The sequence below is a fragment of the Atractosteus spatula genome, chromosome 2, assembly GCF_055471065.1.
Source record: "Atractosteus spatula isolate fAtrSpa1 chromosome 2, fAtrSpa1.hap1, whole genome shotgun sequence".
In the NCBI taxonomy this organism is placed as follows: domain Eukaryota; kingdom Metazoa; phylum Chordata; class Actinopteri; order Semionotiformes; family Lepisosteidae; genus Atractosteus; species Atractosteus spatula.
In genome coordinates, this window is record NC_142707.1 from 48,378,462 (window position 1) to 48,403,459 (window position 24,998).

Sequence of the window (24,998 nt, forward strand, 5' to 3'; positions counted from 1 at the left end):
CCCAGGAGAGCTGTGCGGACGGAGAAGGAATGTTTAACGGTTGCATTCATAAAAAAGGGAAAGAAACAGCTACTGACTGACTTTGAGCAGATTTGTTCATTCTTAAACTATCATAAGAAAGTGGCGAAGGAAAAACAGCCGCGGTCCACAGCAGACGAATGATAAGTAGGCAAAGCAAATCACTGTATCCAAAATTTGAAAAGAAAAGACAAAAACAATTAAATACAAAAAGAGGGACGCGTTCAACCCACACCAACCCGGCGTGCGAACAGAATTGAAGAACGGAGAGGAGGAAGAAACTTTCATAATTTCAAAATATAGATTTTTGACGATGGCAGATGATGATAATGTCAGTGCTAGTGGGATAAATTTTGCTTGTGAAAGCACAAATTTTAATGTGTTGAGCTGGGAACAAGTGCAGCGTTTGGATATCATTTTAACAGAGACGATCCCGATCCATGGCAGAGGAAATTTCCCTACCTTGGAAATGAAACCCAGGCAAATAGTTAAAGTAGTGAGGAGCCGTCTGGAGGAGAAGAAAATTAACGTGAGAGATGTCAGGTTAAACGGGTCTGCAGCCAGTCATGTCCTTCACGAAGACAGTGGGTTAGGGTACAAAGATCTTGACCTCATCTTTTGTGCAGATCTTAAAGGTGAAGCGGAGTTTCAGACTGTCAAGGATATCGTTTTGGACTGCCTCCTGGATTTCTTACCCGAAGGGGTGAACAAAGAAAAGATAACACCTTTAACTTTAAAGGTAACTTTTATCTTTCTAGCTTACAATATATTTAATTTTAGTTAAGTGTGATTTAAAATAAGACAGTCACCTATTAAAATGTAGCTGTGTGAAGCACGATTTTTTTTGCAAAGGAGATTGTAGTAAGTAAATTTAAAGGGGGATCTACAGTAATTGCTGCTTTCAGATAATGTTCCTTGAGTAGAAAAAGTAAGTGCAGCTTCTTTAAATAATTAAGGTTAACGCAGAGGGCTATTTTCCAAAATATTTACTTTACTCGTTCCAATAATTAATACAGCCACTTGAATACATTCACTCTTGCTTTTGAATATTATCTCTTCCAATGTAGTAATGACATAAATTATTCCTTTACAATACTGTATTATAGGAGAACACATAATAAGAAAATGTGGAAATGTTGATATTCTATTAAATGACCAGTTAAAGGAGAATTGTCTTTGATCTGCCTGTCAGACCTTTTCTTGGTATATGATGATTTATTTAATCTTAGAATTATGTAAAGCTTTTTTTTTTCATTTAAAGGAAGCTTATGTTCAGAAAATGGTGAAAGTCTGCAATGACTCGGACCGGTGGAGCCTCATTTCCTTGTCTAACAACAGTGGCAAAAATGTGGAACTGAAATTTGTGGACTCCCTTCGGCGCCAGTTTGAATTCAGCGTCGACTCGTTCCAGATCAAATTGGACTCTTTGTTGCTTTTTTACGAATGCTCCGAGAACCCCATGACCGAAACCTTTCACCCAACCATCATCGGGGAGAGTGTCTATGGAGACTTCAAAGAAGCCCTGGATCACCTCTGTCACAAAATAATTGCCACCAGGAACCCTGAAGAGATCCGAGGTGGAGGCCTCCTGAAGTACTGCAATCTGCTGGTGAGGGGCTTCAGAGCTGCCTCCGAGACTGAGATCAAGTCTCTCCAGCGGTACATGTGCTCTCGATTTTTCATTGACTTCTCCGACATAGGAGAGCAACAGAGAAAGCTGGAGTCCTACCTACAAAACCACTTTGTGGGGCTGGAGGACCGCAAGTATGACTATTTAATGACTCTTCACGGGGTGGTAAATGAAAGTACAGTGTGCCTAATGGGACACGAGAGGAGACAAACCCTCAACCTTATCACCATGCTAGCCATCCGTGTCCTGGCAGAGCAGAACATCATCCCAAATGTGGCCAATGTCACCTGCTACTACCAGCCTGCCCCTTATGTGGCCGATGCCAATTTCAATAATTACTACATCGCCCAAGTGCAGCCTGTGTTCGCCTGCCAGCAACATACCTACTCGACCTGGTTGCCCTGTAATTAAAAGAATGGACGCAGAGATAAGGGAAGCTTCTGCATCTATGTATAAAAGGGGTTGAACCAGTTATTCAAATGAATATGTGTTTTGGTGGGTTCATGATCTGCTCTAGCATTCATATTTGATAAACCTTGTGTTTTTCATATTATATTAGAGTAAGATCTAAAGGTTAGGGAAATTGGTTTCAACTCTACAGAGGTCTGTCATAAGCCTAGCGCTTAAGCTTTCTGTGCAGAGGACATGAGAAAGCTGCAATGACAACTTGGGCAAGCAGAAATAGTCCCAAAGCCTCAATACAGCAAGTACTGGGGAGGCCAAACTATAGTAATTCAGCAAGGTTTGTGACGCACGGAGAACTGGACTATTATTACAGAATTGGCTTTGATCTTTGATCAATCATAAAATAGTCAGAATGTAGGAAAATAAATAGCAGAGATCCAGGCATCTGCGTCATGCTGTTGTGCATGTATCGATCCCAAGAAAGTGCAGAAGCTGCTTGTTTTTTATGGAATGTGGGGTTTAGAAGTTACAGATACGTATGCACTTTTCAGTCAATAGAACAGACAAAAGATAACATCAAAAACCGCTGCAGCTCCCAGCTTATGCATTTCATTTTCTGAAATGTGAACTCTGGAGATAAAATAAGCATAAACCTAATGTGTTTACAGACCAAAGATTTTTCCTTTTAAACTGTAATGTTTGGAAAATCAGAGAAATTATGCTATATTTGTATATGTGAACATGAATAAAAGTGCCTAATACCTAAAATAGGTGGGAAGAAGTAAACAAGTCTTTCACTTTCGTGAAAAAATCCAATATTTCACTTCATCAGGGACACAGGATAACTAAATCTAAAGCTTGTGAATGTTTGAGTGGAAAAGCCCTGTTTTTTCAAGGCAAATATACCTGTACAGAATGGTCTCACAGTTTATGGTCGTGTGTTTTTAAGGTTTACAAAATGGACTTGGCATCTACAGTATGGCAGGTAGGGGCTTATTTTGTAGTACAATACTGTGCTTGTGCTCTTATGTTAAAAAGGTTATCTTTAAACTTTGGAAACTTTGCAGATATTTGGAAAACTACATCAAAACTAGAATCTGAAGTTTTAAAAGGGAATTATAATGTAGCACAATTTTACAGCTACTGGTAGGTTGGTGAGACTTAATTATTTATTTTGTTATTTTTTGCATCTAGTTTCACATTAAAAAAAAACTGTATAATTCAGCTATCCATGTCACACCTGAGGAAATACTTGATTTTGAACCGTTTTATGAACATCTTGAATATTAGGAACGGGAACTTCTGTTAAGTTAAAAAATGCATTCCAAAAATCCATATCAGAACAATGGAATCCATCTGTTACTGTGTTAGTTTGTTTACTGTAACTGCATTATTGAATTGCATTTAATCCTTTAACCTTTTTAAAATGAACTTCACCAGTTTCTCTCAGGGCAGTGGTAATAATGCATCAGTATAATCTGACCTCAGACAGAAAGTGAATATATAATCACACAAGGGTCAGCAAAAATAATATTCCTGTCAGCAGTTCAATATGTAAAATACTGAAAACAAATGACTTCTATCACATCTATCCCACCTTACAAAGGGAGATTTTTTTTTTCTCAAAATGACACCTTTGCTTGGAATTTTGCAAGGTCTGTCTAAGCTATTGATACGCCTCTTGTTACAGTGACCCTAAAAGCAAGTCCCTCTGTTGTCCATTGGATTGCATGTATTTGGCTGGGTGCGCAGTGTTGGCTTTGCTTGATTAATTGAGAGAAGGAAGGTTTTGCTTCCTGCAGCCATTCCTTTCTAGGTAGGAGATTAGGAGCCGAGACAAACTTGTCAAAGCTGTAGCGTTGCTGTAGCTGTTTTGAGAGGGTTGAACGGAAGCAGAGGGAGGGCTGGGGAAATAGGATCAGCTGGTGATGGGGTATGTCTTTTCTTACCACAACTATGTGGTGTAAACATGAGTCGCTCACTTTGAGAGCAGGCTGTAATGTGTAACGTTGTTAAAACCACAATGTTCTGCAATAAAGTCCACACCACCAGTGTTTTTATCACAAAGACGATTTTGCAAAGTTTTAAAGTGTTTGCTATGTCTTCTTAAAAAGCATGACAGCAACAATTTGAACCTAACAGGATTCTTAAGGAGAAGGAATTTATTTTTTTTACAAAGTGCTGTTGGCACTGGAAACAGAAAAAACCTTTATGGGCTTGTCAAGGATCCTTATTAATATTTATGACATCTGCTCTTGACTGCTGTTTCTGGATGGAGGTCGTGGCTTTACAAATGATAGGAGCTGTTTATTTTCTTACATACCGTGAGGCTTAGTTTTGCCTTGAATGAGAAGAAATGTTGAGCACATGTAAAAATGTCACTATTAACAAAAGATACAATTAATTAGCAGTTAAACGAGTGATCAGTAATGCAGAAAATGTGCTCTGATATTAAAAGGGTTAAATGCAGTATGCTTTGTACAGAGAATATCGCATTGGTGATTTGTAGAAAACTGATTTCTGTCCCTTTGGAATGTGAGTTAGTTTTCACTAGTGCTTTATACTCATCCCATCACCTGTTTATTTTTTGCTATTATTTTTTCTTACTTCAGTCTTTTTTTACACTTCTAACAGTATGCTATGGAATATGTTATGACCTTAATTTTAATAATCCAAGGTTGTGAAGTAAACACTGTTAATCCCGATTTCTTTGGGTGTTTTCATTGCCCTTGCAGTTCATGTGTTAAATTGAACAATAACGATGTTTGCGTTGTTTTTTTTTGGGGGGGGGGTTATAATGTTGCTTTTCTGTGGCTGAAAAAAGAAATCCTATAAGGTATATTAATATTGCAAATTGTAATACCGCTGTTATGTTTTTTGTTCAGGTAGCTTGTTGAAGATGCCTGCATAAAACATTTTTAATGAAAAATAGCTTCTTGTAACACATCTCCTGTGAGTTTAAGGTAATTTCATTTTACATCATTAAAAGACTTGAAAAAGACCTCAATGTGAAATTTTTAAAGTTTCTACCTACATCAAGGTCAAGTCGGAAAAATTCATTTTGCAGATTCTGTAGCACTAACATAATGATATTTTGTGGGCCATTACTTGAATTGAGTATTGTTGCGTTTCCACTAATCTCTAAGGCAAACATTCATAGACAGCATTAATAAGGCTTATGTCATACTGATTACAAAATATATTTATTTTGGCAATTCCCATTGACCATAGTCATTTCTTTGCATCATACTTTTTCAACATAACAATACATCACTTTTTGTATAACTTGTAATAGTGGCTCTGAGGAAAAAAGAAACAATATGAAAAGTCATATGACTAAGAATTCTTGGTTGACTCTTTGCAAAACCTTGCATGATGAAGGAGGCTCTGTGCATTTACTTTTCCTTCCCACACAATATAAACATTTAGCTTCTTAGAGGCATTTTGCAGCGACAAGCTGTACCCTGGATTGGTTTGATTGAATTGGAGTGGTGATTGCTGAAGGCTCGGGCATGGTAAGACAAAGAAACAGACTTCAGCTTCAGTATTTGTATCATTGGCAAGGGGAAGAGACTGTAAACTTTGTTTACGTTATCCAATATTTGGATTTTTTGTGGGGGAAATAAAAGGAAGTTACTATTTTCTATTTATCAGTGTCTGGTGTCCTGTGTCTGAATTTGCCGGGGCTATTCTAATAAATCCTAAACTGCCCTCCTTTCGAAATTCAAGAGCAGCACTTTTAAAAGAAGCTGGACATTCAGCAGGTTTCTGATTGGATCCCCGTTAATAGACAAAATCCTGCCTTCTGCCTGCCAACTTCAACTGGTTCAGTCAGCTAGGAAAAAAACGTGCTAGCTTCTGCCAAAAATAGCTGGCTGTTTATTGAATGTGGGATTTGTATGAACCCAAAAAGTCTTTAATGCCTTTGTCTCATAAAGGCTGTTGCCTGATCATCAATTTTATATCTGGTACATGCTTTACAGGGTACACTGGCATCAGTTAATAAAATTCGTTTATTAAAGATGGTTCACATGTAAGTCAAAATGTTAACCCTAAACACCTAAGATTTTCTAGCAAGAGACGTTCTTGATGAGAAGATGAGAATTCTCCAAATGTTAGAAGAATGAAATATGTTTGTATGATCTTCTTAGTCTGCTTTTAACACTGCAGAAAAAAAATGCCTAAAAAAACACATTGGTTTAAAACTTCAGGTTTTCATTGAAGTTGAGTTAATATGCTTGAAAAATATATACGGATATTATGGAGACATCTGTAAAGGTAGTGTTGTTCAGTATGATAAGAGCAATGTTATTGAGATAAGGAGAAAACATTCTAAATTTAGAAGCCATGAAAAGGATATTAATATCGAAAAGCTTCTTTGCAGCTTAATAACTGGAGCAGTAAGTTGCTGCATGCCTCACAGCGTTTGAAAGAAGCAGGTTAACATTAACAAAATAAAACACACTTTTATTTAAAAATAACTCATCACTAAGATCATTAACCACATATGCAGCACCCCGAGTTTTCATAGCATTTTATGTCTAGATGTAAAATGGCTTAAAGTTTTAAAAACAAAGCTTTTGCATTGATGCATTTATATTACATTTGGGGGTTTTAATAAATTTCATAGGGTATAAAATAAGTTCCAATAAAAAAGAGAATACGCAAGAGAAAAACATATTATCGAAATATAATAATAATATGTCAGTTCAGGTTTCTAAGAAATAATAATTGTGTTTGTATGAGGAGATCCTTTTTATGCACTGCTGATGTGCTGCACCTAACAGCTTCAATATACAGCAGACCAGATGGAGACATAAAGAGATTGTGGTTCACACCCCCTATTCTTATAAAAAGTGCATTCAGACCATTAATGACTACCTAATCAAGGCTTCAACTTAATTTCTCATCTGAAGGGCAATATCTCCTACAACACAATGTTGGCTGTCTCTGTTCTGAACCATTGGTTAGAAATTCTCATGAAGAGTGCCATCTACTGTACTTGTCCTCAAGAGTTATTAGTCACTGGGGTGGTGTGGAGTTCAGTACCTGCTGCACAGGTGCTGGAGACAAAAGGAGATCCATCAGAAAAAGCAAGATGTGTGAATGTACCATCACATGTTGAAAAGAGCAATATGAAATAGGTCAGCGATTTGGGGTTGTTTTAGAGGTTCATGCTACTGCGTGTATTGTGCCATTGACCTGAATATTCAAGGTCACTTTACGGATGCTTTTAGAGAATACTTGTGCGTAGTTTTGTGCTGGAGAGTAGATGAAGACCCAATGGCAGTACAATGCATAGATCCGCCGACAATCCAAGTTTTCTGTTAGTTATTAGAGGAAATATAATGTGATTTAAGTTTTTCCTTTGTGTTTTTCTTAATGTCTCTTCAACTTGAGAGTTCATTCAAAGTACAGAGAATACACCAGTACACCAGGCAAAGGTGACACCACAATATTTTGTGTGCTTAACATACTCTATCTTCTGAACACAGAAGGTAGCATTCATTGGTGTGAAACCTTTTTTAGGTTATTGAGGTGGAGGATCAGCTTCTACTTGGTAACCTACAGTATTCACTGTGAATTCCCAGGCCTTGAATAGGACCTCACATGGCTTGATTTTTCCTTCGAGTTACACGTAAAAGTGTTTTTACCCTAGAATGCCAATCCAAAACATCATCAATTTAAAAAGGCCAGAAGTTTCAATAAGTAGTCCCTGTTATCACACAGTATCTTAAATCAGACAACAGGTCCCCCAGTACAATACTTAGAGCAATATTCTGCTTAGGCTAGATGCCAGCTCTGATGGTGACCTTTACCATGTCATGTGTTCCAACCAGGCCTGAAACCCTTTTCTTAAAGCAGATTCACATGAATTGTTGATGTAAGGCAAAAAACCAAGGCCTTCATTTATCCATTTTCTAACCTACTCATCCAATTCAGGGTCATAGGGGGAGTCGGAACCTATCCTGGCAAGCAACGGGCGCAAGGCAGGGTACATCCTGGGTGGGAAGCCAGTCCATCGCAGGGCAATGACCTGTAACCTTGTCCATGATATGTGAATTTGTACCACTGAATCCATCAAAGCCTATGTCCCCCATTTGTTCTAAGGAGTTTAGGAATGATTATGTCCCTGCAACCCTGTGATTCTTCATTCCCACCAAGGCTTTACTTTTTACTTTACTCATCTTCCTCATGGTGTATGAGGAGGATTCGTTCCACTGCTTCCTCCCAGCTCTCAAGATGCTCTGTGTCTGGTGACAGGATTAGGCTTGTATTTCTGGATCATCACTCCTTCTGGAATGCTTCAGCCTCTGCCACCCAACATGAAGCGCTTGCTCTTTTTTGGAAATTCCATTTTTAGAAATTGCACAGATCAGGGGGACCTCAAGTTTGATGCAGACTGATGACCCAATTCTGTAACTTATCTTGATAGATTATCTCAGATCATTTGTAGACCGAAGTTCACCTTATAGCTGGAGGGTTTTAATTTTCCATTTGCTGATGACTCTGCATTGATACCCTTGTGAAAGGTACTTTATTCACATTACATTGGTAAAATGCTTACCTAATGTTTAGGCTTGTAGACTTGGGTAGAACTGAAGACATTGTTCATATCAACTAATTAATTATTTTGTCATAGTATTTATCTGTGCTTCTCACACATTAATAATGACAGGGGAACATAGCAAATTACAATGATAATCTTACTGTAATATTTGTTTAAGTAAAATAAGAGGTCTATACTTAAGAGAGTATTTTACCTTTCCCCCCTGAAAACAGAATGATCAGATTTTTTTGCTCACAAATGTAAATTCTAAACTATATTACACAGTACATGTTTTTCTTCCAGCAAGAAAAAACTTGTGAGATTCAATATCTGAGAGCACTGAACCTGAATGTGTTTGAGTTGTCTTTTGATGAATGGATGGAAATGGATAAGACAGCTTTTTCCAATGTACAGACTTGTTCTAATACAATTTATGAAAGTTGGCTCTGTGAATATGTTGCCATGAGGCTATTGATATAAAAATGTGTTATGAAACTCTTTCGTTTGCAGCTAGAAATTAAGACTTGCTAATTTCACGCATTCAGCCAACTTTGTTAACTGAGCAATGTTAACTGTACTGTAAGTGTTATACTGTACATTGTTAATAAATTAACAAATATAACTGAACCTCGGTTGTATTTAATGTCTGCATAACCATTTCAGACTACAGGATACAAAGCCTTGTGCTTTTACCAAACTACAAGTTTGTGTGATACTAATCCAAAATGTACAAACATTGATCTCTCTTATTTTTGTTTGAAATAACTGACCACAACATTTTTCTAAGTTATTGCAAAGGTTGTAAATCCTTTGTATCCACAATTTTATGTAAAGTGGTACAAAATGTGTCTGTAGCAAAGATTTTTTAATTAGGTCTGCCAGACCCTGCTCTGGAAGGAAACCTGCACAAGGCGGTTTGTGTGGATTGCTGTGTTATTTTAATAATGCTGAACGCAACTCCTAGTGGCAGTAGCTGAGGAGCATGACATTAATCTCACAGTTAAACTGCACCTGTGGGTCACAGGTTTTCAGACAAACCAAGATGTGACAATGAACACGTAAGGATAGCTCTGTGCTCTTCACAGATAGTTCTCTGTCTCCTGGTGCACTCATCAGTGGTGTCCTTTATCCTCGCTGTTGTTTGCTATTTCAATAGAACACAAGCACTTTGCTGGCCACTGTCACCATTAACATTAAAAAACATACAGTACTGTTCATAGCAGCAAATCTCAATTTATGCTGATGATATCCTATTATTCCTTTGGGATTTTGCCCAGTGACCTTATTATGTAGTCCTTTCATAAGTTTTAGGAACTTAACGGTTGTTGATTTGTTCTGGCAAATTTAGTTCTGAAATCTAGTTCTGACAGGTTTTCTCTGGGAACAGTTGATGGGCTGCAAATGTCCTACCTTGCCATACATTTTCTATTGGATTTCAGTCAGGACTTAGACTGCGGTCAAGGACAAGTCAAGCCAAGGACTTTCACTTGCCTCTTATAAGACCACTTCACTTTGGTTTTAGAATATCCGTCTTCTATGGTGACGCAAGTGAGTCTTGTGCCAGACATAGCAGCTAAATCACCTTGCAACTCACAACTGACACCCACTGAAGCTAAGCAGGTATGAGCCTTGCTACTACCTGGATAAGAGACTTTCTGGAAAGCTAAGGTTGCTGCTGGAAGGTTGCTTAGTGGGACCAGTAGGGAGCGCTCACCCTGCAGTCTGTGTGGGTCCTAATGCCGCAGTATAGTGATGGGGACACTGTACTATAAAAAAGCTGTCCTTTGGACGTAAAACTGAGGTCCTGACTCTCAGTAGTCATTAAAAATCCCAGGGCATCCATCGAAAAATGTCCAGGTCAAATTTCCTATCGGCCTTTACCAATCATGGCCTCTTAATAATCCCTATCTCTGAACTGGCCTCATCACTCTGCTCTCCTCCCCACTGAGAGCTGGTGTGTGGTGAGTGTGCTGGAGCACAGTGGCTGCCGTTTCATCATCCAGGTAAGTGCTATACATTGGTGGCGGTGAAGGGGAGTCCCCATTACTTGTAAAGCACTTTGAGTGGAGTGTCAAGAAAGTGTTATATACAGTAAGTGTAAGAATTATTAGTATAACACTGCATTTAGACAAAAAAAGCTAGAGTATCAGCAGCTGGTGGGAGTAATAAACTATGTGTACACTAGTGAAGATTCCATTAGTACATCACTCAGTATTTAGAATGAAAAATCCAGTAGTGTTCTAATTTTTTACTTTTCTTTGATCACAAAAATTACAACATTTACAGATGTCTATCTGCCCTTTGTAAATGATTAATTCCAATCACACTCATAGGTGGTATTTTTAAAAGCTTCCATAGGTGATCAAGCAAGCACTATTTTTTTTTGTCATATTTCTTTTCCAAAACTAATGTACACATAATCTATCTAGCTAGTGTCATGTTATATCCTACATTGGCAAAGGTAGCTAGAAGCAATGAAACTAAGTTATCTAGGCGTGGGCAGAAAAACAAAAGTAAGAGAAAAAAGTATATGCAAGTTCACAAACAGTACTACAAAGTCAACACTTTTATGAGATCTGCAATGCCACTGAAGGGTCTGAGAGGACTGGCACAGGTTTACGTTAAGCACCAAGTCTGCTGATTTCTGTATGCGGGTAATATTGCATCAGCATTTACTGAAGTTAAGGCCAGGACAGTTCGACTTGTTTGGTACTTTTTTGATGCTGCTAACAAGTAGAAGCATGTCTACTTTACCAACTTAATTTTTTTTTTAGTTTTAGCTGCAGTATGTTGGTTTTTGAGGCCAATACAATGCATTCACAATGTCAATGACTACAGTATGTCAAATTAATCTAGATGCATTACGTTCCAATGTTCATTTACTTTTCATAGTACATTTATTTATGTTTTGTATTGATTGATGCATACTTGGGCAATTGGGGGTGGTAATAAAGGGCGTGAGGGGTCCCCATCCTTTACGTTTGTTCAGGACCCCAGAATCACTTCCTGTAGACTGCTGCTGCTGATACAAACCCCTGTGTCATGGTGACAGCTAGAAGAAAACTCTAGTTTAATGAATGTTACAGTTTCAAAAAAGTAAATTCGTATTTCTACGTTTTTTTATGTGATCACATCAATTACCTATGTTTCACAATGTTGCCTTTTCTGCTGGTTATCCTTTCATTTTTCCCCAGTGCTCTGATTTCACACTCTGGCAGATAACATGGAAATCAACTACTGTATATATTTCAGGATCACCCTATACTTTTCTGCCTTGTGGTTTTTTTTCCAGTCTTTGCTCAGCAATGCAGGCTTATGATATTCCCTGGGGTAAAGCGCTTCCGTTTTTAATAAAACGCTGAACGTACGGGGCAGAACAAACAACAGTATTCACTCTATATTCACCTCCTGGGATCCTCATATAAACCACTGGAGATCAGTGCTCTCTGGAGCCGGGCCAGACATTTGACAGTTGAGGACACTTTTTTGACGACTCTTTGGGATAATTAGAAGTTGGTCTTTAAAAGCCCTAACCTTTATCTGATCACTTTTAATTTTTACTCACAGAATCCTTTTGAGTATTGAAGATGATTCCTAATGGGTCTAAGGACACCCTCGAGTGTGCACACTGGATTTACGGAGCAATGGGTCCCTTTGTTTGTGTGATCAAGGAGGTTTTTAGGGTAGTTTCTCTTCAACTTTATCTACTTTTACGGAAAAAATAGATATCTTGTTCTGCAGTGATTCTTTCGTTCGTTGATGACTAGATGTGTCTGTGCAGTGGAGGCAGGTTTGGCTGTCTGCCACTGCTGCTGCTTAAAGGATAGTTGCTCAGCACTGGTAGCCTCTGCATTCCTTTTCCTGCCATCAGTGGGACTCTTCTATGTTGATGTCATACATACTGTACTGCATGCAGCTCTCTGTTACATGTTTCCATGGGCCTTATAGGGGATGGAATCTAAGTAAAAATTGCAGGTTTTATTAAAGCTTTGTGGACCTCACTCCTAAATAATGCTACCCGTCGGGAATTCTTTGGGTGCTATTTGGATGCGAGGGATGACGGGTTGGAGAAACCTCTTGGGGGAGGGTTTTGAAGACAGAGGAAGGGGAGCATGAGAAAAATGCTATGTGACTATTTTGTTCTCTTTCCACCCAAACAAAATGGTCACAAACAATGAAGTAATCATTATCCATGGATCCCATGACAGCATCACATAAACACATGGCATTAGTCATTAGCATTAGAGTGGTCCTGCAAGTGTAGCTGCATAACAAAAACTTTTACTGCATGAAGGCTGACCTGAAGTGTTTTTATCCAAGTGCCACCTCTAAGCAGTCCTTACTGCAAGAACATATTTTAGAGCTTTTCAAATATTATAATTTGTAATGGCAACCATTACGTATGTTTGTCAGATAGCAGCAGTTAGGGCCAGAGAACTTATATTACCATAGAAAACATCTGCATATTTTCAAATTCATGTTTACCTACATAATGTTATCCCTCATGACAGCTCTGTTGTAAATGTAGCGGCGAGGCTTAATAATAAGGCAGAATTAAGTGTTTCTGAGCTTCCCAAATGAGGCCCCATTTCTCTGTTCATCTCTGTGGTGCAGCCACAGAGAGACCATTAGTGCAGGGTGATTTAAGGTTTCCTAGGACAGCTCCCAAAGGGGGATGCACTTAGCTAAGTCTGGCTATCATGATCAATGGTCATCCATTGGCGCCTATCTGTCTAGGGAGTGCCAGTTGGACATCTGGACTGCATTACTAAGTGTCAGGACTAAGTGACTCATATCTCACCGTGGTCAACCAATCAGGGACTGGTAGGGCCGAGTAACCCACGTGGGACTCTGATGCCCATGGAACTTTCAGCCAATGAATGAGCTGAAGTTCCTCCAGGTAAAAACAGGCAACACAGAGAGCCTGAGAGATTCAGATTCGGGAGATTCAGTAAGATTCTGGAGAGGATTCTGTGGACTGTTCTAAAGGGAATTCAAAGGAGAATTCCAGGGCAGGACGGCCCAGGAGCAGAAGGCTCCCAAGGGCAGGACATTCTCGCAGCGCGCCTCCTGACCATCCTGAGACTCAGCCCGGACAACCACGGAACGGCCAGTGTGTCCGAGTGCCAGAACTTTCCTTTGTTCTAAGAGTCTAGAGTGGAGGTTGCCAGAGAGTAACCAGCAGCAGGCCTCGTGAACAGGTCGGAACTGTGGACAGCTGAATCACTATTCAGAACTAGCGCTTCATCAGGAACGAACCGGTCCTCTTCCTGACTTGCTGGGACCCACAGTCATCTTTTCTCCTGTGCACAAACTTTGCTAGTTAAAGCCAACACTAACTAGCCGGTCAGTGAGCATCTGCAGCGCACCGTCGCAAGCCGCACAGCACAGCCTGGCACCGAGCCAGACAGCGCGGATTGGACAGCAACAGCCTGCAACTGTTTCTTTGTGCCCGCAGGAGATCTAAATCCCCAGAAATTGGATGAGTATTCAACTTCAATGCATTACAGCTCGAGAATTCAATTGTTATCCCAACCAGTTGATATCAATTTAATTCCTAAGAGTTATGTACTTGTTTTGAGTATCTAATGTAGAAGTTATAACCAAGTTCATTTACGAAACGGTCTTAATGAATGATATACTGAACGTATGTCCTCTTGATATGTGTAACACTTCGTAACTGATTGAATATATACCTTTTGTATTCTGATAACCCTCTCGATAAGATCTGTTAGGTTTATATGCATATTCTATGTATTAATAAATGTATCCTCGTGTATCAGTACCTGTGTGTGTGCGTTGTTTGAGTTATGTCGCATGGTTGGATTCTAAAGCCATCAAAAGAATCAACTTTGTGATTTACTGCTACAATTGATAATTGTCTCAGTAAATGCCCAAACCCTACAGAACTGGTGCCTTCAGAGAGCCACTATGATTACATATTTGGCGTCCCTGAACGGCTATGAAACACTACATTTATGGCGTCCCTGGGTGGGCGTGGCAAGACTGAAATGAATCAACCAAGCGGAATAATTCATATAAAACGCCGCGGGTTTCATACACGATAATACAGTGTGCTGAAAGCCGAAAGAAAAAGTTCCCCTTGCTCTTTAAGCAGTGCTTGAGTGTTTTGTGATCTTTTGCAATCTACCGGGTTGATTGCATACTTGATCTTGTGGTTTTCTGTGGTAAAACTGTGATTTCGTACTTAAAAGTAATACTCTTTAAGTTTAACGATGGTTGCCAAAAGGTCTGAATTCGAGTCGCTATTAAGCACTCTCTCTAGCAGCGACAAGTCTGACCACGATCTCTTCCATATCTCCGTCAGCGGAGAAGCTAGAAGAATAAATCTCCATTCTCTGAGAGAGCTAGCGAAGGACATAGAGAGATTTGACCCCGCAGTGTCAGAGAATAATATCGAGAGTTATATTCAAGACCTCAGGTATAACCTGCAGTTCCTGCCAAACGCCACAGAACAGGAGAAAGTGTTTCTGGTCAGGAAAACTACCAGCAGAGCTGTACATGAGTGGATGGCTAGGCAGATGAAAGAAGTCTGTAATGACTTTGAGCAGCTATGTCAAGCACTTATCGAAGAATACAGTGCGTTTATTGACCCGACTGCCGCGATAGCCGCCGCCCTTAACATTAAGCACGAGAGAGCAGAGTCCCCTCGCGAATATTACGAGAGACTTAGACGAACTTATTTTGCAGGGCGAAATGATGAGGGTTGCGAAGAGAACATACATTTCAAGGGTTTATTCATTGCGAATCTCCACCCATCAGTCAGAAAGATGATCTTAATGCATACAGATGCACAGACCATGAAAGTGACTGATATTAAGAGATTCGTGCAGAAAGCCTGGGAGTATGATGTCCAAAGTCGCTCTGAGCAAAAAGCTGCTAAAGCGACTGTGTTCGCCGTCAGAGCCAGCAGGGTTAACTCCCTCCTGCTCGAAGGAGCACAGGCTCCTGAGCTGGCTAAGCCCCGTTCCAAAGCAGGCACACAGGACCGCACCCAGCGTCCTAAGTGCCATGAGAACACCCGGGGAGGGAAAGGGCTAGAAAAAGCTGAACAAAAGGATTCAGTAGCCACCCGCCTGGCCAGGCTTGAACAAGCTTTATTAGGACAGGGACAACCGCTCCCCAAGGCTGCCGGAAGCGTGAATGAGCTGATACTCTCCACTGGAGGAGGCGGAGACCCGCCCCCTCCCACTCCCTCAGTCTATCTGATTGAGCGGAAGGGTTCCTGCCTGGATGAGGCCAGCCACTCCCAAGTGAGTGCTGACTCCACCCCTGAAGTCACAGAGCAGGCAGTAAAACACAGAGGAAAAGCAGGAAGCTTTTACCTCAAGACTGCCATGGGAGATGTCTTACCCAGTGAGACACTGATTGACACTGAGGTTGAAAGGTGTTTGATGTCACACGGCAAGCTCAAACGGGTTGAAAAAGAAAAGGGCATGCGACTCAGAGTGGAACCTTTGGTGGATCACCAGAAAGGCAAAGTGTGGAAACAGGTCAAGGCTCCTAAGCCTTCTGTACAGAAGGAAAGGGGGGCCAAGAGGCAGACTGTGCTCACACAGTGCCCACCGAACACAGAAGCCTATGTGGAGATTCCTTCTGTTCCCTCTGGACAAGAAATAAAAATATTTTCTTGTTCCCCGGATATACAGGGAAGTCGTGTCCCGGCTGAGGTCACAACAGCCTCCCTGCCACAGGAGCGGTGCTCCAAGCAGCCGCCTGATCCACCAGGTAAAGCACACCCCTTTTACATCCCTAAAGAGGAGCAGATCTCCCCACCTGGCGATGAAAAGGAGCTTTCCCTGTGCACCCTGGCACCCAAGAGGGGTCAGGAACACCACCCTGCAGTGGTGGAAGGGATCCAGATGGCAGGAGAGCAGGTTGGTGATGTAGCCCTCACCCTTAGCCCTGACAGGTCCTCTATTAGTGAGGATCTGCTTGAGCAGCTGTCACAGGGCCACCACCAGGTGCCCCTGGTGCAACATTCACAGGTTAGACAGGAGGTCCAGCTGGACGCTGAGACTACTGCGCTGTGGACACACCTGATCCCAGATGCCGATTCCCTCTGCTGTGACCCAGGGAACCTGCAGTCAGGTAACATTATTTCTCACAACTACCAGGTAGTGAGTGAGACTGACCTGATTGTTCCTGCCTCAACGGCAGGGTTTCCAACACACCCAGTCCCCCAGAAGGGACAGGGAATGAAAGCCGAGCTGGTTTTCTTACAGCCACCAGCTCAGTCTGTCAGTCTGAGTCTGACCAACAGTGGTTCACCCAGACTGGAGCTGGATGGTCAAGCCACCCGCCTGTCAGTGCAGGACATCGCAAAGAGGGGTGTCAGAATCCCCGCCTGCACTGACATGGGCCTGGTGGGTGATAGCGAGTTCGAAGACAGTGAACTAGCTATCCCAGTGCTGGGGCAGCTCCCTGAACCCCTAGCGAGGGAAGGGGGGAGCGAGCAGGTGTCCTACACCCACGCCCAGCGAACGATTGTAAACATGCCGATAGAGGGATTCCTCAATCAGGAAGTGTGCAGGGTGGACCTGAACAGTGAGAATGGGGTAACAATCCCAGATCACTCAGGTGCTCCAGATGACCACTCAGCCGAGGGTCAGGCATGCTCCACCGCTGCACCGCCCCCTGCAGAGTTCCTAGAGCACAGGCATGAACAAATCGAAAAAGCAGATGCCCTGGAAATGGAGGAGCAGCATCAGCAGCTGTGTCAGATCTCCCCAGATTTCCAGGATGTTGGTGCCCAAGATGCCACATGGCATACTGAGAAAGACACCATGTACACGCTGCGCCAGCTTAGAAAGGCAACAGTCACTCAGAAGGAGATGACTGGGATCAGCCACCCGAAAAGACTTTTGGGAAGACTGATTCCTGCCGCCACTGTTGCACGTTTGCTTTTTCTGGTAGGTTTGTGTGCTACTGGCACTCTCACCCTGACTGCCCCAAGAAGGCAGGTGTCAGAGATGCCAGAGGGTAGTGACAGACTGTATCGACAGCAGCAAAAGTTGGAAAGCTTAGGGAAAACCCTACAGGCAACTTCCTATGCAACAGGGTTAAACCTTATTCCCCAACCAGTGGACATGATTGTTGGTGTTATACAGTGGGTTTATGCTTGTGTGCAACAGGCCAGAATGTTGACACAAGACCTGTTAAGGGAGTTTAGTGCCACTGTAGCCAGTCTAGCCACGGCACAATTCCCAACCCACTTGATTCCACTCTTCTCAGTAGAGGAGTATGTGACATTAACCCCATCACTCATAGCTCACCCAGAAGGCAATCCAAGATTGAATTCGGTTCCAAATCTTGAGATGGGTATGGCTACTAAAGCTATCCATTGGCTGTGTCTAAACGATTCACCAATGAAGGGTGTAAAGCTACTAATGGGCAGTGGGAGGTTAATGAACCCCATGAAGAGCAGGTGGGAAGTAAATGGCTGGTCAGCACACCACATTTAACTGTCACCATGACTTGTGACAGGCATGATACAGCTACCGCAATGCAGCTACCTAATCAAAACAGTTTTCCTGCAAGTTCCCGAGGAGGCCACAGTGTTCTTGAACTTAATACTGTACGGTCTGGAACCAGACAATATAAGACCAAACTTGAGGTCTTGGATGCCTTCAGGTGCCACACTATTGAATTGGATAGAAATCCAAGAAACAGTAAGCCCTGAAGAGGTACAGGTAGTTTAGTTTGCTTTAATGGAACAAACCTCCAAACCACCCTAGCAGATACCCAACACAGGTGTTGTGGTTTATCGGGGGGCTGGGAACAGGAACTGTTGTTATTGTAACACTACTGCCAGGTAGCTGGATCATGACTGACAGTGTACTCTGAATGATGTACTCTCACATCAAGATGTACTCCGGGTAGCATGAATGAGTCAAAGGTAGCATGTCAAAAGAAAGGAAGTGACTTCTCCCCAAATATCTACTACAGAGGTATCAGATATTGACAGTGAGCTTCCTGATGTGTAATTCCTAGACTTAGATAATGTCTCCTACCGTGTTTATACATACTCCAGATGTTATTCATCCTGTTTGTATCCAATGCTGGTTCTGGTATGAATTCTCGAGGAGTAATGTGGACATTTAAGATTAATGTTCTAATGGCAAGGGACATCACTTAACTCTGTTTTGTTTTGAAGGCAACAACGCCTCAGGACCTCGTGACCTTCAAAAAGGGGGGATATGTAGCGGCGAGGCTTAATAATAAGGCAGAATTAAGTGTTTCTGAGCTTCCCAAATGAGGCCCCATTTCTCTGTTCATCTCTGTGGTGCAGCCACAGAGAGACCATTAGTGCAGGGTGATTTAAGGTTTCCTAGGACAGCTCCCAAAGGGGGATGCACTTAGCTAAGTCTGGCTATCATGATCAATGGTCATCCATTGGCGCCTATCTGTCTAGGGAGTGCCAGTTGGACATCTGGACTGCATTACTAAGTGTCAGGACTAAGTGACTCATATCTCACCGTGGTCAACCAATCAGGGACTGGTAGGGCCGAGTAACCCACGTGGGACTCTGATGCCCATGGAACTTTCAGCCAATGAATGAGCTGAAGTTCCTCCAGGTAAAAACAGGCAACACAGAGAGCCTGAGAGATTCAGATTCGGGAGATTCAGTAAGATTCTGGAGAGGATTCTGTGGACTGTTCTAAAGGGAATTCAAAGGAGAATTCCAGGGCAGGACGGCCCAGGAGCAGAAGGCTCCCAAGGGCAGGACATTCTCGCAGCGCGCCTCCTGACCATCCTGAGACTCAGCCCGGACAACCACGGAACGGCCAGTGTGTCCGAGTGCCAGAACTTTCCTTTGTTCTAAGAGTCTAGAGTGGAGGTTGCCAGAGAGTAACCAGCAGCAGGCCTCGTGAACAGGTCGGAACTGTGGACAGCTGAATCACTATTCAGAACTAGCGCTTCATCAGGAACGAACCGGTCCTCTTCCTGACTTGCTGGGACCCACAGTCATCTTTTCTCCTGTGCACAAACTTTGCTAGTTAAAGCCAACACTAACTAGCCGGACAGTGAGCATCAGCAGCGCACCGTCGCAAGCCGCACAGCACAGCCTGGCACCGAGCCAGACAGCGCGGATTGGACAGCAACAGCCTGCAACTGTTTCTTTGTGCCCGCAGGAGATCTGAATCCCCAGAAATTGGATGAGTATTCAACTTCAATGCATTACAGCTCGAGAATTCAATTGTTATCCCAACCAGTTGATATCAATTTAATTCCTAAGAGTTATGTACTTGTTTTGAGTATCTAATGTAGAAGTTATAACCAAGTTCATTTACGAAACGGTCTTAATGAATGATATACTGAACGTATGTCCTCTTGATATGTGTAACACTTCGTAACTGATTGAATATATACCTTTTGTATTCTGATAACCCTCTCGATAAGATCTGTTAGGTTTATATGCATATTCTATGTATTAATAAATGTATCCTCGTGTATCAGTACCTGTGTGTGTGCGTTGTTTGAGTTATGTCGCATGGTTGGATTCTAAAGCCATCAAAAGAATCAACTTTGTGATTTACTGCTACAATTGATAATTGTCTCAGTAAATGCCCAAACCCTACAGAACTGGTGCCTTCAGAGAGCCACTATGATTACATATTTGGCGTCCCTGAACGGCTATGAAACACTACATAAATAATAGTAAAATAGGAAAAGCATAAATGTGATAAAAGATTTTTATTATTTAATTCTTTGTCTTTAGTAATCCTTCCTTCAGCAAATTCTTATTTTGCTTTTGGGCTGGCCCAGATCACACTCTGATAATCTATGATGGCCCAACGTTGTTTGCTAGTATACATTTCAAACACCCAACAGTGAAATATGAACCATGTGGAAGTTACTCTTATTTCATTTGTCAGAGAAAGGCATATTAACTTGGACCTACTGTAATTCCATTATACTGTAAGTGTTAGTGAGCCTCTTGAAGTTGAGTCCATTAAAGTCACTGAAGAGGTCACTGGACATGGTTTCTTCTTCTGTGTAGTACTTAAGCACTGCAATCTTCAGTACTTGCTTCCACAGTTCTCTGTACTGTTTGGAAATGACTAAGAAGCATTCATTTAATTTCTGATGATACTGCCTCACTTACAGTATTGTTTGTTAGTTTTTCTTCTGAAATTGCAAACAGGTACACTACTACAGTATGTTCATTGAAAAATGTACAACATGATATTGAGGAAAATGGCTGGAGTTATATATGAGATGATGTTCATGATTCCTCACAACTTCTTTTCAGCAATATTGGCAATTGCAAAAATAAAAATTAGATTTGTTTCTGTCGTATTTAGTTGTGTTTTTGCACATTTTGGCATATTTCTTAATAGCTCAAACAAAATAGTAATAGGAAGCCCAACATTCATTTCTGAAGATCAACCTTAGGTGAGAATTGAGCGGATAGTTTTTGTTGGATGCTTTCTGTTTTGCTCCAGAAATGTAGATATTTTATTTTCTTTCAAAAAGGATTGATGCTCTTTGTTTTGATGGTTTTAGTGCCCTATTTTGCAGGGACTTTCAATGAATAAGTTTCAATGGTCTTGAAGAGTCATAGGCTCCTCTGCTTTTTTTTCTACATACTGTAAGCTCTTAATGAATTAGGAGTGGCTAAGGTAAAGCGCTTGCTGTCAGGAGGTTCCAGGTTCACGATTTGACTCTGCTACTAACTCAGTGCGGATTATGTTGAGCACATTACTGAACCCACTTGTGGAAGAGACATAAAACTGAGGTCGCACCGTGCGTACCTCAGCAGGGTCAGTTTTAACGTATACTTCACTTCCTAGCCTGTTTAAGACTAACTGACTTGGATAAAAGTGAAAGCTAAATGAGTTTCTTTCTAATATATTCATATATATTTATATTTTATATTCCATCATTTATATTCTTTTTCATATTTTTATTGATAATCAGAGTAATTTTAAATTAACCTAAAAACATGCAGGGCAAACTAGGTTCAATAGGCTGGTGGTTAAAGAAAATTTTTTTTGAAATCAAAGATGTTTAGTTACTGCCCCACTTGGATGATACTGTATATTGCAATGAAATTTACGTATAAAGAACGTATTTGCAACGGGAATTGCAGGTAATCAATTGACTCCAAACATTAAATAGTCAATTTTATTTCAATTTATGTAAAAGTTCCATCAAACTTTAAAATGTAGATTTTGCAATTAAGGTAGAAAAATATCTAAACTTCAGATGAGATCCTTTGCTGCTGTTTAATGCATTTTCCAGTCATGGACTGGAGGAGAGCCTATTCTTTCATGGGATTCTTTTCTGTTTCCATAAAACATTTTTTTCCAGATGAAGATTTTATAGAATTAGGGACTTTTGGTATGGAAAAGATTCTCTGGTTAAATACTTTTACTGGTACATTTTAGAGCTCATTTCAGATTCCCTCTGCCTTATGTATAAAATGCAGACCTTCTGTTTTGATTTATTGTGTGGCCTCATTCTGAAACCAAGTAAGCTGATAGGGGCAGGATTTTCCAGTTAAAATAATAAACGGAATATATACCCAACACAACAGGAAGTTTTATAAACAAATACCAGAGCAGTAACTTTGTGAACATTGAATGAATTATATCATACAAACCACCAAAGTGGAAATTGTCCTCAGGACAGAGTTAGGTTTTTAAACAAATGTTGAAGGACTGCCTGAATTGTATTGTATGTTCTTTTTGCACAAACTAGACTTTACAAATGAGGTGCATGATAATAGAACATAGACCAAATGGATGAGATCAAACATGTTTTTAAAAGAAATGTATATATAAATATTGATTTATCCTGCAGTGTGATAATACTATCTCAAATATGTTTAAGCAGTTCCCTAACCAGAACGTAAACATTACGCACTGAAATGTATTCTAGTAATTTAAAAGCAGGTTATTCTTGCTAGTTTACTTAAAGATAGTTTAGGAAACAATGTGGTTGTCTTATACAGTATGTATCATATTGTTTTTATGGTTAATATCCTTGATATATAAAGTGTTGTGCAAATGCATTGGAAATTCTCACCTTCCTGAAAAATGTTCCTGTTAAAATGTTTGGTTGATGAAGGGTGTAAAATGAGTATTGTTCTCTAATTTATATTTATACACCAGTCAAATTACTGATTTATACAGCATGTACCTGGCTAGCTGAAAAAGGCAGGTACTGGCAATGAGAGAGCTGAAACATATTAGTGTGATATCCAGTGTTAAATACTTGAGACTGATGGTTATCCAGACATCTCACAGCTAATCATCATTAGAGCTGGCAGCTTCGGCTTTAGTCAGTGAGATGCTTTTCACTACAGACAACTGAGATAATCATCATCTTACTGTATTAAGAGCCAGAACTACAGTTGGTGGAGATCGCAGCACTACCGTGTGATAAAGGAATTACATATACTGAAAAGTTAAAAGAATGCATGATGTAAACCAGTTCTTTTCAGAACTTATTTCAAGTGCGTGTGGTTTCCAGTATGAGTATTTAAGTGTGAATGAGAATGCTGTGAAAAGTCGAGTGTGATAAAACATTTTTGTACCTCTATGATATAGTCCAGATTGTCTCATGGGTTCTTTCGATAGGACGAAATGTTCCATTCTTTGTCTCCTTAAGATGTTGCGATCCTGAAATCTTTCAATTGCTAAAGAATGAATAGCCCCTATTATACAGTTCTTCTAAAATATTTATTAAAATTTACCATAAGTACAGTATTTTTGTGAAATGGAAGTCAGATCAGGCTTCACTACTCCTGCTGCCTTAATGCAGCTTACAGAAGGTTAGCTGTTTCTCAACTACAGGCATTGCACAGTGGGTGTAGAGTGAAGTGCCATAGGCCTCATTTGATGGTGCAGGACTTCAACTGGCCAGTTATTGCCTTGCATAAAACCAGGTAGTGCCCAGCCAGTAAGATGACCTACTGTAGTGTCTTCTTGATATTGTGCATGACTAAGGGTTAAAAAGGAAATTATATATGGGGCAAAAAGTATTATGCTTTTTACCTTTTTGATTTGTAACTGTAATGTCAGCACTGTGCACACTGACCTGACAAATACTAGTCAACATACCAAACATTACTGCATTCGTGAAGCTGAGATGCCTTCAATGTTTCGGTGATTTTCACAGTAAAGATGATGATGATGATGATGATGCATTCTGAATGTCTAGCTTTCCAAATGTTAAAAGGCCAGAAGACCACAAAAAAGTATCAGTCAAGGATTTAGGTAAGCAGAACATGAAAGCTATTGGTCCTGATACAAATCCATTTGAAGCTTTGACAGGGTCCAGAGACAGATGACACCACACTCTCCAACACAGATTCCAGCTCCAAGATGAATCAGAAATCAGGACACATGGATACAGAAACAGGATAGAATTGTTTCATCAACAATGGTTGCAACACAGCGCTCTGAAACTTCTGGCAGTGTGTGAAAATCTTTAATTGCCTTTAGCACCTGTGTTAAGAATGTAGTATATTTTGCTGAAGAGTAAATGTAAAAAGGGATGCTACAATACCGATCAGTTATTAAATAAGCTACATTTCTAAATAAATATATGTATAAATATTTTATTGTGTTTTGTTTCACAGATAATTGCAGAGAGTGAATTTATGTGGAAAATGTTTTTCAAATTTATTTCTGTATAATTTTCAGTTTACAGCAATTTCATGTTTTAAATGGTCTTCTTTTCTAAAACCACATAACTATACGTTTTACCACTCTAAGTCATGACTGGCAAGTATATTGGAGAAATATGCAGAGGTTCCAATAATATCTCTATGGCCATTTTTAAAAGTGAAATGACTGCAGTCATTCTCCACAATTCTTGTGGTGGATTTTCCTCTTGCCCTGAATCCCTCGTCTTAATTTGCTTTAACATTTGTATTTATTTTATATTTTTTTTATTTCAAACAGTCTGGCATTTGTGACTCAGACACATTCCTTAATTCCTCCGAGGAGCACTTCCAAGAGATAGAGCAGTGACGCTTAAGCCAAGGTCTCCCCTCAGAAGCTTTACTCTTTCAGTCGGATTAGTCGTATTAACTCTTTCCTGTCTAAGTCTTTGAAAAGGCCTTACACTGGAATCTGTCTTTTTGCAGATGTGCCTCTGCTTATATAAATGTTATATTATATTAACTTATATTAAATGTTTCCATAATAATACTACTACTTACAATAGTAGAAATTCTGTAATGTAATGCATTTAAGAGAATGTTATGTTTATTTGTCAGTTGTTTGTTATTATACAGTATATATAGTATTATAATGAAATTCACAGCAGCATTTTGAAATACACTGTACCCTAAAAGCCAACATTTAAAAGAATAAAAAGATCTTTTAAAAGTTAACTGAAAATTACATTGAAGCAATT

At 40.3% G+C, this 24,998-nt stretch overlaps 1 protein-coding gene across 1 annotated transcript; it reads left to right on the forward strand.

Moving 5' to 3' along the window:
* tent5aa (terminal nucleotidyltransferase 5Aa) lies at window positions 1-5,052 on the forward strand. The gene is made up of 2 exons (XM_088909721.1): window positions 1-757; window positions 1,280-5,052. Exons 1-2 carry the CDS (start codon window positions 332-334, stop codon window positions 2,057-2,059), a joined length of 1,206 nt encoding a protein of 401 aa, XP_088765847.1. The 5' UTR covers window positions 1-331; the 3' UTR covers window positions 2,060-5,052.
* Window positions 5,053-24,998: the final 19,946 nt, after the last annotated feature.

Coding starts and splice junctions, on each gene's coding strand:
- tent5aa (XM_088909721.1), top strand. CDS start 332: ATGGCAGATGATGATAATGTCAGTGCTAGTGGGATAAATTTTGCTTGT. Junction 758..1,279: donor TAACACCTTTAACTTTAAAG/GTAACTTTTATC, acceptor TTTCATTTAAAG/GAAGCTTATGTTCAGAAAAT.